Here is a 15,613-nt window from a genome sequence, read left to right on the forward strand (position 1 = left end):
TACACTGTTGTAATGAATTGTATGCAAGACAATTTTGCACTGTACCTCAGAACACATGAGAATAATAAACTAATTTACCATATTTGTTAATTCATCATCCTCTCTTTAAAGAGAGATAACCAAAATCATTATAATTGTACTCAAACCCAACAACATCAGAAGTCTTGGGAGTTACAGGATCTTGACTAGAAAATGTTCCACAGTTGCTCACCTTTCTTCTGGTAAGTCACTAGGAGGGTTATGTGGTTTTAGTTGTATCCATTCTCGGGCTCTAAGGTCTAATCGGTGCAAGTCTGTGTTGTAAACATAACCAGTTGTTCCACCAAATATATACAAGTAACCATTTATGATCACCATTGCCTGTAAATTAAGAGCAAAGAGAAAGGTGAACAGCTAAGACAATTCTCCAAACGGTTTTATGGACATCTTACAGCTCTAGCTAACCAGTCTCAAAGTCGTGATATTTTGTACTTCTCTATTTGAATTAAACAAAACTGGCAGTCTGCACAAGCTGCCTGTTAACAATCTTAGGGCACTCTGGTAGCACAGTGGTAAGTGTGACACTATTACAGCGTGAGGCATCAGAGTTCTGGCGTCATCCATTAGAAAGTTAGTACGTTCTTCCCGTCAGCGCATGGGTTTCCACTGGGTTCTCTGGGTTCCTCCCACATTCCAAAGACAAGCCGCTTAATAGGTTAATTGCTCATTGTAAATGATCCTGTAACTAGGGTTGCTGGGCAGTGGCCAGGAGGGCCTGTTCTGCTCTGTATGTGGAAGTACATGCATACTGCAAGCATTGATGGGTAAATTGTAAATCAGAATGCCAAGAGCTGCTCTGTGAAGCAGCTCCCAAGACGAGTTGGCAAGTAAATGCCCTACTGCAGAGGAGATCAGGTAGACTTGTATTGCTCTGTGCTGCAAGTTTTCGACATGTTCTTTTTAAATTTTTTTTCCTCTCACTGATACATTCCGATCTGCATCACTGAATAGCAGGCATTAAGACAGACAGAATACCACACATCAACTTCCTTACTCTGAAATCTGACAAATCACTTGATAGTGAAATGATAGACTTTTTCTTTGATAAAGAACAGGAGACTTCCGGTAGCGCTCATGGAGTGAAGTCGCGTTCTTGACTCGCTCCATTACCTCTGAGTTTTTTTTCTCTATGGTCAGCTATACTTTAATTAACCATTAAGGCATCAATTTTTATAATACTTTGAATTAAACTGAATTCTCTGACAATTGGATGATACTTAGATCTGCTATGTCTAAGAACGGGAAAAACGGCAAGGATGGTAAACCTCCGGTTAAACCGAAAGCTACGGATTTCCCCCCGACTGAATCACCGGTGACTTTGAAAGCGATATCGGAGTTAATTCAGAGGGAAATTTCAACCTCTGTTAGGGAGATGATTTGTACGGAAATTGCAGGCTCTGTTAAAGACCTGATTCATACGGAAATCTCAACTAATTTCCAGAAAATTGCCGATTTAATTGATAAGATGCAAACATGTATTGCGGAACATCAGTCGGCTATATCTGATCTTCAAAAATTCGCGCAACAAAGTGAGCTTAAGATGGGGAAAATCGAAGAAACAATTAATGTAATGAAGAAGAAACTGGACTTTTTGACTTTTAAAAACTCTGACTTGGAATCTAGAATGCGACGGCAGAATTTACGAATGATTGGCGTGAGGGAAGCCGTTGAAGCTAACAACCCCATGAAATATTTCTCCCAACTTTTAAAAGATGCATTCCCTACTGTATTTCCTGACCAACCACCGCTACTGGATCGTGTTCACAGAATCCCATCATACTCGTCTAGGTCAGATAGACCTAGGCATGTTATTTTACGTTTTCATTATTTTCAAGACAAGGAGAGACTGTTTCGATTCGCTCGATCTAAAGGTTTCATTGATTTTTCGGATCTTAAGTTCCGATTCGTGGAAGATTTCAGTAAACCAATCTGGGACCAACGGGTCCGTTACAGATCCGTGATGTCGGAATTCTATAAGATGGATTTAAGACCAGCGCTGCTGTACCCTGCACGTCTAAGGATTCGCATGTTAGATGGAGCCCTTCGTTTTTTTGATTCTCCATCGGATGCCCAGAGTTATCTGGACCAACTTTCATCTTCAACATCTTAATTGCCTTTTTTTAATTATCTCCGTTGATCGGAGGCTGTGAATTAGTTGGTTTTAACTTTTCTGTGCCCTATTTGGGCAGAAAAGTTTACTTTTGATTTCTTAATATGGCTGCTAAACTTTCTTTTTAACTGCGTCATTTCTTTCTTTTCCCAGGGGATTCTGGGTGGTTACTTCCCTTTTGTCATCTTACGTATTTCCTGTGCGGCCTTAAATTTTGTAGTTTTTTAAAAAATTTTATGCTGTTTTGCTTTTTATAATCACTTTATGTTAATAATCCTATTTTTTTTGTTGCTGTGTCTATTCATGAGTTTGAGGTTTATTGTGGTTTTTTTTAATATATATTTTCCGGCTTTTGTTCTGTTCTGTATGTATCTTAATTGAGCTAACTTTTTTTTACTTATTTTTTTACTGTTTTACAATTAGCTGATCTTTTTCATATTTATACCTTTTTTTTAGGGAGCGTATACCGGAAGTCATGGGGGTAGTTTTAGCGCTTGCTTCTTTCTGGCGGGTCTGCTTTAGATTTTGCCTTGGGGTCTTGGGGTGGGGGGTGGTGGGAGGGGCTTCACGTTTTAGTTTGTTTCTCTTTGGGCTATATACATTATTGAAGTACTGGTTGCGTCCTTTTCCCCGGTATCTTTTGTATGTTCTGTTTCCTCTCCGGGTTTGTGGGTCGCGCCTATTGTCAATCCTCCTTGTTGTGGGTTGACTTTAGGATTTATGGAGTCTATTATTAATTTTGTCTCCTGGAATACTAATGGTCTTAATCATCCTATTAAAAGGAAAAAAGTTTTTAAAGTGTTCCGGAGACTTAAAGCACAAATTTTATTTTTACAAGAGACCCATGTACGGAGGGGGGGACAGACTACGTTTTTTCAAATTCTGGAAGGGACAACAATTTCATTCGAACTCCAATGCTAAGATTCGAGGCGTCTCTATTTTTATAGATTCCTCAGTTACTTTTATACAACAGGATATTATCTCTGATCCGAATGGTAGATTTTTATTGGTTAGTGGTTTACTATTTAATAAAAAAGTAGTTTTGGTTAATGTTTATGCTCCTAATATGGATTGTCCGGAATTTTATAAATCATTGTTTGATCAGTTTCCGAATTTGAACGAGTTTTCATTGATTTGGGGCGGAGATCTTAATACCTGTTTATCTCCAGCTTTGGACCGTTCAGCTCCTTTACGGACTTTACCTAATAAATCTGCAAATTTGATTAATTTTTTCCTTTCTGATTCTGGGTCGACGGACATTTGGCGTTTTCTGCATCCTCAGGAAAAAGATTTTTCCTTCTTTTCACATGTTCATCATTCCTATTCAAGAATTGATTATTTTTTTCATTGATTCTCGTCTCATTCCTTCAGTGATTAAATGTGATTATGATTCTATAACCATTTCGGATCATGCTCCACTTAAGCTTTCTATTAAAATTATGGCCAATATACCAAACAATAGACAATGGCGTTTTAATTCGCTGTTGCTTCAGGACTCGGACTTTGTTAATTTTATGAATGAACAGATTGAGCTTTTTTTTACAATTAACTATACAGAAGATATTTCGGTTAACACTCTTTGGGACACTTTTAAAGCCTATATTCGGGGTCAGATTATTTCGTATTCCGTTGCTTTGAGGAAGAAACAGAAGCAGGAGGAGATGGCAATTGTGGACAAGATTAAAGAAATTGATAAGAAATATGTTATGGCTCCTTCTGAGGAGCTATACAAACAAAGAACTGAACTTCAAATGGAACACAGTTTACTACTCTCGTCCTCGATTGTAAACCAATTAAAGAAAACAAGAAGTGATTTTTATGTTCACAGTGATAAAATTGGCAAGCTGCTGGCTAATCAATTGAAATCTAATTATGTTAAATCTCAAATCAATCAGATTTATAACCAAAATGATCGATTGATATTGGATCATGTGGGGATTAATCAAACCTTTTGTGATTTTTATTCTTCTTTATATCAATCAGAGTCTCCTCGAGATTCTAAATATATGAATGATTTTTTAGATAAGTTAGACTTCCCTCAGATTTCACAGGATATGTCTTCTTTATTAGATACTTCCATTACAATGGATGAGATTAAGAATGTTATTTTTTCTATGAATCTGGGGAAAGCTCCTGGCCCTGATGGGTTTACCGTTGAATTTTATAAATGTTTTGCTTCTTTATTGATTCCTTGGCTCTATAAGGTTTTTGAGGCTTCTTTGAAACTTGGTAAACTTCCGGAATCTTTTAATAGAGCATCAATTTCTTTAATACTAAAGAAGGATAAAGACCCTGCTCAATGTGCATCTTATAGACCAATATCTTTATTAAATGTTGATTCTAAAGTTTTTTCTAAGTTATTAGCAAATAGACTAGAAAAAGTACTTCCTTCTATTATTTCGGAAGACCAAACGGGTTTTATTAAAGGTCGTTACTCTTTTTATAATATTCGTACATTGTTAAATATCGTTTATACTCCCTCACAAAATGTTCCTGAGTGTGTTATTTCTTTAGATGCCGAGAAAGCTTTTGATAGAGTAGAATGGCCTTATTTATTTAAGGTGCTTGAAATGTTTAATTTTAGCTTGAAATTTATATCCTGGATTAAACTGTTATATTACTCCCCTGTAGCCTCGGTTCGTACTAACTCTTTAAACTCACCTTTTTTTCCTCTCTTTCGTGGTACTCGACAAGGCTGTCCTCTTAGTCCCCTATTATTTGATATTGCATTAGAACCTCTTGCAATTGCTATTCGAGAATCTTCAAATATTACTGGGATAACTCGGGGATTAAAGTCCCATAAATTATCACTCTATGCTGATGATTTACTTTTATATATTTCTAATCCTGAGAGATCCATTCCTGCTGTTTTAGAGTTATTAGCACAATTTGGTCTTTTCTCAGGTTATAAATTAAATCTTAGTAAGAGTGAACTTTTTCCGATTAATAAACATCTTCCCTTATATTATAAATTTCCATTTAAATTGATTAATAATTACTTTTCATATCTTGGGATTAAAATTACTTGTAAACATAAAGATTTATTTAAGACTAACTTTTTACCATTAATAGACCATATTACTCAACTTTCATCTAAATGGTTTCCCTTATATTTAACTTTGATTGGTCATATTAATGCAGTTAAGATGTTTTTTTTGCCAAAATTTTTATATGTGTTTCAGGCATTACCAATTTTCGTTCCTAAATCTTTTTTTGATAAAGTTGACTCTAAAATTTCTTCATTTATTTGGCAGAATAAGAATCCGAGACTGGGTAAAATACATTTACAGAAAGCTAAGAGAGATGGAGGTTTAGCATTACCTAACTTTAGATTTTATTATTGGGCTATTAATATTCGACATATGAAATTTTGGTTACTTGACCGGGACATACTATCTATTCCTAAATGGGTAGCATTGGAATTACAATCTGTTCAGGGTTATACACTTGGTTCTATTTTAGGTTCCTCTCTTCCTTTTGATTCGAAACGCCTTAAGCAGGTCTCTAACCCGATAGTTAAATATGCTTTGCGCATTTGGTTTCAATTCAGAAAATTTTTTGATCTTAATCAATTCGGGTTAGCGATTCCTATTTTAGGTAACATATTTTTTCCTCCCTCTTTTACGGATCGCGCTTTTCAAACTTGGAAGACTAAGGGTATTTTACGGTTTTTGGATTTATTTTTAGATGGTTCCCTTATGTCTTTTGAACAATTATCTAATAAATATAACTTATCAAGAATACATTTTTTTAGATATTTACAAGTTAGAAATTTCTTAAGTACTATACTTTCTTCCTTTCCAATGCTTCCTCCTATATATATTTTAGATTCGATAATTAACCTTAATCCATGTCAGAAAGGTGCATCGGCTATGATTTATAATATTATTATGAAACTTAGGAAAGCTCCATTTGATAAGATTAGGGTAGATTGGGAACAGGAATTGGGGCTTACCATTTCTGTGGATGATTGGGGGCAGATTTTACAATTAGTTAATACTTCCTCTATTTGTGCTAAACATTCCCTAATTCAATTTAAAGTGGTTCATAGAGCACATATGTCCAAAGATAAGTTAGCGCGTTTTTACTCGCATATTAATCCTTTCTGTGATAGATGTTCGGGGCAGATAGCCTCTTTAACTCATATGTTTTGGTCTTGCCCTACTTTGGAAACTTTTTGGAGAGATATTTTCAATATTATTTCTAAGGTATTAAATATAGATATCTCTCCTCACCCTATTACTGCTATCTTTGGACTACCTAAAATTTCTAGTAATCTTTCCCCTTCAGCCCGTAGAATGATTGCATTTCTTACTTTAATGGCGAAAAGATGTATTTTACAACATTGGAAAGAGCTTAATGCTCCAACTACCTTTTTTTGGTTTTCTCAGACGATTTTATGTTTGAATTTGGAGAAAATTAGAAGTAACCTTTATGATTCTTCATTTAAATTTGAACAGATTTGGGGACCTTTTATTCGATATTTTCATTTAATGTAATATTTACCCTTCTTGTTTTTTTTTCACTGTTTTAATGGAGGTCGGGATTGAGGACGTGATTTTAAGTTTAACTCTGTTTGGTTTCAAGTTAGCCCATTGCTTTGCCTTGCTTTTAGTTAGTTGCACGGTGGGTTTTTTTTGGGGGGTTTTTTTTTTCTTTTTTTCTATTGATATATATAAAATTTAAAAATATAAAAAAAAAGAACAAAGAACTGCTCCAAATGTTTGGCCAACTTTTATAATTAAAGCAGGGTGCTGGACATGGTGAGGAAGAGAAAGAGCATGCACATTAAATGCAAATCACGTCCACTTCAGAGCTCTCATGCACAGTAAATTGCTACTAATACTAGCTGGCCTCCATATCATCGCAGACCTTAGGCTGGGCAGGACCATTAGAAAAGTAACTGGAGTAGGGACTGGAGTAGTTATTTTTATTCATTTAGAGATACAGTGTGGAACAGGCCTTTCCCATCCAATGAGCTGCACTGTCCAACAGCCCACCTATTTAACCCCAGCCTAATCACAGGTCAATTTACAATCACCAATTAACCTACTAACCAGCTTGTCTTTACATTATGGGAGAAGACCCACTTGACCATCTATTTAACCCCAGCCTAATCACAGGTCAATTTACAATCACCAATTAACCTACTAACCAGCTTGTCGTTACATTGTGGGAGAAAACCCACTCGGTCATGGGGAGAACATACACCCTCCTTACAGACGGCACTGAAATGCCCCGAGCTATAATAGCATCACACTAACTGCTACGCTGCCCTATGCTGACATAGCTCAGAGCTCATGTAAAAAAATTACAATTTAGTTTCATTTTCAGATTCCCATTACAAATTTTCAAGTCCATAAACAATGGAATCTATCACAGGGCCTAGGCACTGGAACAGTAGATCTCTCCCACCATAGTCCCATCCCCAAATTCCAGGTAGTACTGGTAAGCAGAGGAGAGATAAAAATTTTCCTCTATTAGTAACGATGAGAGCACCTAACTAGACTCTGTGGTATGGTGGGATGTAGCATACCAACTAAACAATACGATGATGCTGGGGATGGTTATGTGTGCAACCAGAGACTGGCTTTCTGCTTACTTTAATGGGAGCCAAGCTAAATGGATAGAGGATTTAATGAACAAGTGTTTGGAAAACAGCAAATTAAAAAAGGATAAAGTAGTCTGTTCAAAGCAGATATTTGATGAGCACAGCATAAAAAAAAAATCACACACATAACAGGTTATGCTTCTAAAATCCTCAGTAATTCTGGCTGTATTTCACTGTGGGGAATTAAAAGCCTGGCTGTCACATTTAGACTAGGTAAAACTCAGCAGTATTATTCACTGTACACTCTAGACACCAAATTTTGAATAAGTTAGAGGAAAGAGAAAGCACCATAATTTGTATGGTTATAAAATATGGTGATAAGAAAATCTTCTTTATTCATCTGAGGCCAAACTATTGATTAAAACCCTAAGATTATGAGTGGCAATGAGGACAAGATGCAAGTTTCTTAGACAGAGTGAGAAAAGAAACCCCTTTTAACTGATGAGGGAGGATCCCTTTTGAAAGGTGAGAGGAAAGAATGAATGCTTATTGTGTCAATGCTCATTCAATGGCAGAGGATCACTGACCTGCCCATAGATGGGATTGGGTTTCTCCCCTCGACAGTTAAGCAGTGCCCATCGTTTGTAGTTAATGTTGCATACATGTACATCATTCCCACTGCTCTCGCCAAAGGGGACGCCAGTGCCTCCAAACACCAACAGATTATTACCATGTAAAACAACTGTAACAAATACAATATAAACATTGCTAATTTTAGTATTCATCAAAAACTGGACATGACTTTGCAAATTCATGAAACCCTTATTCTGTAACTACCAACAGAGAGCCTACTCAAAGGCGATCTGTACCTAATCCATTAAAAAAAAGTAATAGAAAGCCTGCTGATCAGATAGAAAAGAAAGATATACTTGTTTTGAAGCATTCATATATCAGGGATAACCAACTATGCTAACCTCTCTCATCAGGATAGGCATTATTGAAACTTTCAAAACTATCACTTCACATGCACAATGTGCAGCAAGAAACTGCACTCACTCAGATCACATTGTTTCTATCTTTTTCCTGCTCACAATTTAGAAACAATGAGATTACTGGGTTATCATACCCCATGGTATTGTTTATACAATAATAAACACTCAGTCACAACTTTATTACGTACACCTGCTCATTAATGCAAACATTTACTCAGACAATCATGTGGCAGCAACTCGATGCATAAAAACACACAGGGTCAGTTGTTGCTCAGAATAGGGAAGTAGTGTGATCTAAGTGACTTTGATCATGGAATGATTGTTGGTGCCGGACCAGGTGGTTTTAATAGAAACTGCTGATCTCCTGGGACTCGCACACACAACAGTCTGTAGAGTTTACAGAAAACGGTGCAAAAAACAAAAAAAATCCAGAGAGTGGCAGTTCTGTGGGCAAAAACTCCTTGTTAATGTGAGAGGTCACAGGAAAACAGCCAGATTGGGTCAGGCTGACAGGAAGGCAACAGTAACTCTGATAACCATATGTTACAGCAGTGGTGTCCAGAAAAGTACCTCTGAATGCACAACATGTCGAAACTTGAAGCAGATGAGCTACAGCAGAAGAGCCCACTGGGCTCCACTCATGTATCTAATAGAGCAGCCACCGAGTGTACAGTATATACTCAGAGAGGACAAGAAACAGACTGAATAACAGGTTGACTGCAAGGATGAAACATCTATTGAAAATAACAAAGAAAACATGGGGTCCTACAGGGATGAATGTCAAGATCATATATTAATGAATTAGATACAACAGGTCAAACACTGAATTGCATGGAATAGTTGCCACAAAAAAAAAAGGACAAACAAGAGATTGCAATTTGGAAAAAATAAATTTGTCAGAAGCCAAGTAATGAGTGTACAAATACAAACATCATTAAATTCAAAACAGAACAGTAAGTGGGGGGGGGAGGGGGGAGGGGGGAGGGGGGAGGAAGCAAACCAAGCAGAAGAATTGGATCTGGGTTGGATTGGGTGTTTGTATAATGACCCAGATTTGATTAGGGTGCTTAAGGTAAAGGAAACCTCAGGAGCCGGTAACCATAATATAATAGAATTAACCTGCAGTTTAAGGAGGAGAAACTAAAATTCAGTTGTAATAGTATTATACTGGAATAAAAGGAATTACAGAGACATGAGAGAGGAGCTTGCCAAAGTTGATTGGAAGGGCACACTAGCAGGGATGATGGCAAAGATTGGAGTTCCTGGAGCAAATTGGAAGGCACAAAAAGATAAAGATGAAGAAGTATTCTAAAGGAAGGATGAGGCATCCTTGGCTGACAAGGGAAGACAGCATAAAAGCAAAAGAAAGGGCATATAATACAGCAAAAATTAGTGGGAAAGAAGAGGATTGGGAAGCTTTTAAAAGCCAACGGAAAGTAACAAAGAAGCCATAAAGAGAGAAAAGATGAAAATTGAAGGCAAGTTAGCCAATAAAAGAAGATACCAAAAAAAAATTCAGACATATAAAGAATAAAAGGCAGATGAAAGTGGATATCACACCACTGGAAAATAATACGAGAGATGTAGCAATGAGAGACAAAGAAATGGCATATAAACTTAAGTATTTTGTGTCAGTCTTCACTGTGGAAGACACTAGCAGAATGCCAGATATTAAAGAATGTCAGGGGGCAGAAGTGAGTGCTGTTGCTATTACTAAGGAGAAGGTGCTTGGGAAGCTGACAGGTCTGAAGGTAGATAAGTCACTTGGACTAGGGTTCTAAAAGTAGCTGAAGAGATTGAGGAGGCATTAGTAATGATCTTTCAAGAATCTCTGGATTCTGGAATGGTTCCGGAAGACTGGAAAATTGCAAATGTCTCTCCACTCTTTCGGAAAACAGGGAGGCAGAAGAAAGGAAATTATAGACCAGTTAATCTGATTTCAGTGGTTGGAAAGATGTTGGAGTCCATTACAGTATTAAGGATAAGGTTTTAGGGTACTTGGAGGCAAATGACAAAAATCAGCCACAGTCAGCATTGTTTCCTTAAGGGGGAATCTTGCCTGACAAATCTGTTGGAATTCTTTGAGGAAATAACAGGTAGGATAGACAAAGGACAGTCAGTCGATGTTGATTTGGATTTTCAAAAGGCCTTTGACAAAGTGCCATACTTGAAGCTGCTTAACAAGAGCCCATGGTATTACAGGAAAGATACTAGTATGGATAGAAGATTGGCTGACTGGCAGGACGCAAAGAGTCGTAATAAGGGGCCCTTTTCTGGTTGGCTGCCAGTGACTAATGGTGTGCTGTAGGAGTCGGTGTTGGGACCACTTCTTTTCACGTTCTATGTCAATGATTTGGATGAAGGAATTGATGCGTTTGTGTACAAGTTTGCAGGTGGAGGGGCAAGTAGTGTTGAGGAAGCAGGGTGTCTGCAGAAGGACTTAGATTAGGAGAATGGGGAGAGAAGTGGCATATGGAATATAGTGTAGGTAAGTGCAATGTCATGCCTTTGGTAGAAAGAATAAAAGGTGTGGACTATTTTCTAATTGTGGAGAAAATTAAAAGCGCAAAGGGGCTTGGTAGTCCTCATGCAGGATTCCCTAAAATGTAACCTGCAGGTTGAGTTGGTGGCAAGGAAGACAAATGCAATGTTAGCATTCATTTTGAGAGGAATAGAATATAAAAGCAAGGATGTATTGCTGAGGCTTTATAAGGCCTCATTGCTGAGGCTTGATCAGACTGCATTTGGTGTGTTATGAGCAGTTTTGGGCCCCTTATCAAAGAAAGGATGTGCTGGCATTAGAGAGGGTCCAGAGGAAGTTCACAAGAATGATCCCAGGAATGAAAGGGTTAACATACAAGGAGTGTTTGATGGCTCTGGGACTGCAGACGCTGGCTTGGACCAGAGGGCACAGCCTCAGAATAGAGGGACATCCACTCAGAAAAAAGATGAGGACAACTTTCTTTAGCCAGAGGGTGGTGAATCTGTGGAATTCATTGCCACAGATGACTATGCAGGCCAAATCACTTGATATATTTAAGGTTAATAGGTTCTTGATTAATCAGGGCGAAGGTTATGGGATGAAGGCAGGAAAATGGGGTTGAGAGGGATAATAAATCAGCCGTGATGGAAAGGCAGAGTAGAATTGATGGGCCAAATGGCCTAATTCTGCTCCCATGTCTTAAGCTCTTAGGAATTCAGTTCTACAAAGAAAGACTGGAATATTAAAAAAAGTCCATGAAACTAATAGTCAAGCTTTGCTTGGACCTCCTTTGAAGTAGCAGGCAGTGTTTTGGTTGTCACATTATAACAGGATATTTGGAGACATCAGACAGAGCAACACACAAAATGCAAGTGGAACTGCGCAAGTCAGGCAGCATCTATGGAGGGGAATAAAAAGTCATCATCAGGACTGGAAAGGAAGGGGGCAGAAGCCAGAATAAGGTGGTTGAGAGAAAGGGAGAAATACAAGTTGGAAGCTGATAGGCGAGCCCAGGTGGGGGGGGGGGGGAGGGGGGGAGGGGATGAAGCAAGAAGCTGGGAGGGAATAGGTGGAAGAGGTACAGGGCTGATAAAGGAATCTAATGGGAAAAAAAAGGACACAGGTAACCAGAGGGAGGTGATGAGCAGGTAAGGAGAAGGGGTGAGAGAGTATTCAAAACGAGGAAAGGAGAGGAGAGGGGAGGGGAGTAATTACTGAAAGATTTCCAGCATCTGCAGGATCTCGTATTTATGATTTGGAGACAGTAAAAGTGGATAGAAAAATAATTTACAAGGACGGCAGAAATGCAAATGTATAACTTTGCAACAATCAAATCCCTGAGTACATCTCCTCTAAATAGCAACCTTTTAAATATTTAAGAATTTTAATTAAGAGGGCACTACATTTCCACTTGCGGAAGAAGCAAAATTAACAGCCGTCAATATATTGCCACTAAAAATCAAATATATTTAGAAAATGGAATGTACACGGCCCAATATCACAGGCAGGTAGCACAGGTGCATTTGCAATGAGACTAAATAACTGTGGGAGAAAACAATGAAAGGTTACCTGCACAGAGTTAGACAAGGATGTTGCAAGGTTGTTCTATTGCAGCCTAAACACCACAACCCTACCACAACTGCCTTTGCTCCTGAATCCATAAAATTTTATCTCCAAAGACGAGCAACCCTACCCCTCTCACTTCCCAACTTTTTATGCCTTTTACAAACTATCATTGGCTATTCAATGTCTAACACTCTTTGCCAATGAATCTACACTCAAGGTATTTACTTCCAATCTTCAACACTGACACAAAAAAAGGTGAGCAGAAGTCAAGTCAAGTCGCTTTTTATTGTTATTTCGACCATAAGCTGCTGATACAGTACACAGTAAAAGCGAAACAACGTTCCTCCAGGACCAATGTGCTACATGAAACAACACAAAACTACACTAGACTACAGACCTACACAGGACTACATAAAGTGCATAAAACAGTGCAGGGCAGTAGAATAAATAATAATAAACAAGAAAATAGGCAAATTGTCTTGCCTATTGTCAACAAAACAAATTGTTTACCTGAGATATCAGCAGTAATTAAAATGTCATGCAATAGGATTCAAATTTTATGTTCTGCAGTCTATAGAGGTTTTCCTCATTGTTGGTGTACTACAGAAATTACTGAAACTTTGAGCACAGCTTAAGATTCTCAATTTCTTGAGCCCATCCTCGTCCTGCTGATGTTTTTAATTCCACAACTGCAAATTTGAATACAGCATAGAAGTTTGACCTGCAAAGATCTGTTCATTAAATCCAAGTCATTTTATTTCACTAAATAACACCACTACTTGTATCTCACACATAGCAGTGTTCAAAAAGACCATTCAGCCCATTCTTTCCTACTTTAATCAAAAGGGAAAACTGCTGGAAACAAGCAGCACTTGTGGAGAAAGTATGAAACAGGCTGATGAAAACTAGAAAGGTTGGCATTTCAAGACTGCTAGCTCTTCAAATCTTTTAGTCCATTTATTGTCCTCTATAAAGGGGGAAAAGGAGTAGAAGAGTTGGCAGTCGAAAGATTGAGAAGTGAAGGTGTGGGGGAGGTGTGGCCTTCTGTCTTTGGAGACAAGACATACAAAGCCAAGGCAGTTATCGGAAGTCATACTGTAGACTGTAGTGTTTAGGCTGAACCTAAGCAACTTTACATCGTTTTCATCCAAGTAACCTTCCACTGTTTTCTCCCATATAGCTATTTAGTCTCACTTCAAATGCGTCAAGCCATTTAGCTGCCATTGAAGGGCATCAGTTCCAGTGACAGGAAATTCCACACTGAAGCTACTTAAAGAGCCTGCCAGAGGCGGGACGAGGGTCACGGCTCCTGCACTCCACATTTCATAGGCAAAGATATAAATGCTCAATGGATGGCAAAGACATGCCAGACAACAGCAAACAAATCCTAAATTGTAACCTCTTTGGTATTGCGCAAACATGCATGGAATTATCACTTTTCCATAAATCACAATGGCAAGCTTGTACAACTAATCTAGAAGCTATAAACATTTTTATCCAACTTGATGGCATATTAGTTTGACATGCAAAGATCTCTTTATTAAACCCAAGTAATTTTATTTTATGGTAGCCTCCAACCTGATGACATGAACATTGATTTCTTAAGCTTCTCGTAATTGCCCCCCCCAACTTCTCCTTCACCATTCCCCATTCTTGTTTCGCTCTCACACCTTCTCTTCATACCTGCCCATCGCCTGTCTCTGGTGCTCCTCCCTTTTCCTTTCCTTCCATGGTCTTCTGGTCGTCTCTCATCAGATTCACCCTTCTCCAGCCCGTTATCTCTTTCACCAATCGACTTCCCAGCTCTTTACTTCACCACCACCACCGGTTTCACCTATCATCTTGTACTTCTTCCTCCCCTCCCGCAGCTTCTTACTCTGACTCATTGCTCCTTCCTTTCCGGTCCTGAAGAAGGGTCCCGACCTGAAACATTAATTGTTTATTCCCATCCACAGATGCTGCCTGACCTGATGAGTTCCTCCAGCATTTTGTATGTATTGCACTAGATTTCTAATTTCTGCAATACCTCTCATGTCTAACATTTTTCTAATTAAAGTGTTCTTTGGAAAGACAAATCCAAGAGTTTAATGCTGTGCATTTCTTCCAGGAGCAAGTCAAACAGGTAATATCCAGAAGTTGCAGATCCCTAACTGTGTTTGAAAGCAGCTTGAATGATTGAGTGAATTTGCATTCAGTACCTGACATCGATGCAAGCTCCCTGGGCATGAATCCTTCTGTACCAACTTGCTGCCAAGTACCAGAGGCAAAATTATATCGCCAGAGTTCACGGAAAAGTGGGTAGGCTTCATTCTCAGGACCGCCAGACTCTTCATAGTCTGGGTTGTAGCCTCCAAATACATAAAGGTTTGAATTATCTGCAACACAGCGGTGCCCACTTCGAGCAGGTGGAGCTACATGACCTGGTGGAAAGGTGGTGGGGGAGCAGAAGATGAATAAGGAAAAATAAAATTTTAGCCATCTTGGCAAGATCTGCTCATGTAAATCATAGAAACATTACACAACTTTCAAAAATGTAAGCATCTTTAAAAAAGTGCTATGTCTTTCACAATCTTAGAGGGGCTCAAAGTGATCACACGATTTTCATTTGGTTGCCTCATTTTCGAGCTCATTTCCTGCAAAACAAATACAACATAAAATCTAAAAGGTATACAGGTATGTTAGTTTCAACTATGAATAGTGGGGGCTATAGGCAGATAGAAAAAATGTTGCATCACTAGTACTAGCACTACCCTGGAAAGTGAAGGTGAAGCTGCTGGGGGCGGGGGGTGATGAAAAGGATGCCGTAACACAGAAAATGCAGCAACCAATTGCTAAATTTCATACTAGCAATGTGCTTATGACCAAATAATCAG

At 38.4% G+C, this 15,613-nt stretch overlaps 1 protein-coding gene across 3 annotated transcripts in view; it reads right to left on the bottom strand.

Moving 5' to 3' along the window:
- klhdc10 (kelch domain containing 10) overlaps positions 1-15,613 on the bottom strand; it is a 60,717-nt gene that overhangs the window by 15,636 nt on the left and 29,468 nt on the right. For all 3 annotated transcript variants that reach the window (XM_063073012.1, XM_063073011.1, XM_063073013.1), the window contains 3 exons: positions 14,939-15,160; positions 8,288-8,442; positions 212-360 (listed from right to left, as the gene is read on the bottom strand). In XM_063073012.1, the coding sequence (XP_062929082.1) occupies positions 212-360; positions 8,288-8,442; positions 14,939-15,160 (526 nt within the window). The remainder of the gene's footprint in view (positions 1-211; positions 361-8,287; positions 8,443-14,938; positions 15,161-15,613) is intronic.

Source organism: Mobula hypostoma, chromosome 20 (genome assembly GCF_963921235.1).
Source record: "Mobula hypostoma chromosome 20, sMobHyp1.1, whole genome shotgun sequence".
In the NCBI taxonomy this organism is placed as follows: Eukaryota; Metazoa; Chordata; class Chondrichthyes; order Myliobatiformes; family Myliobatidae; genus Mobula; species Mobula hypostoma.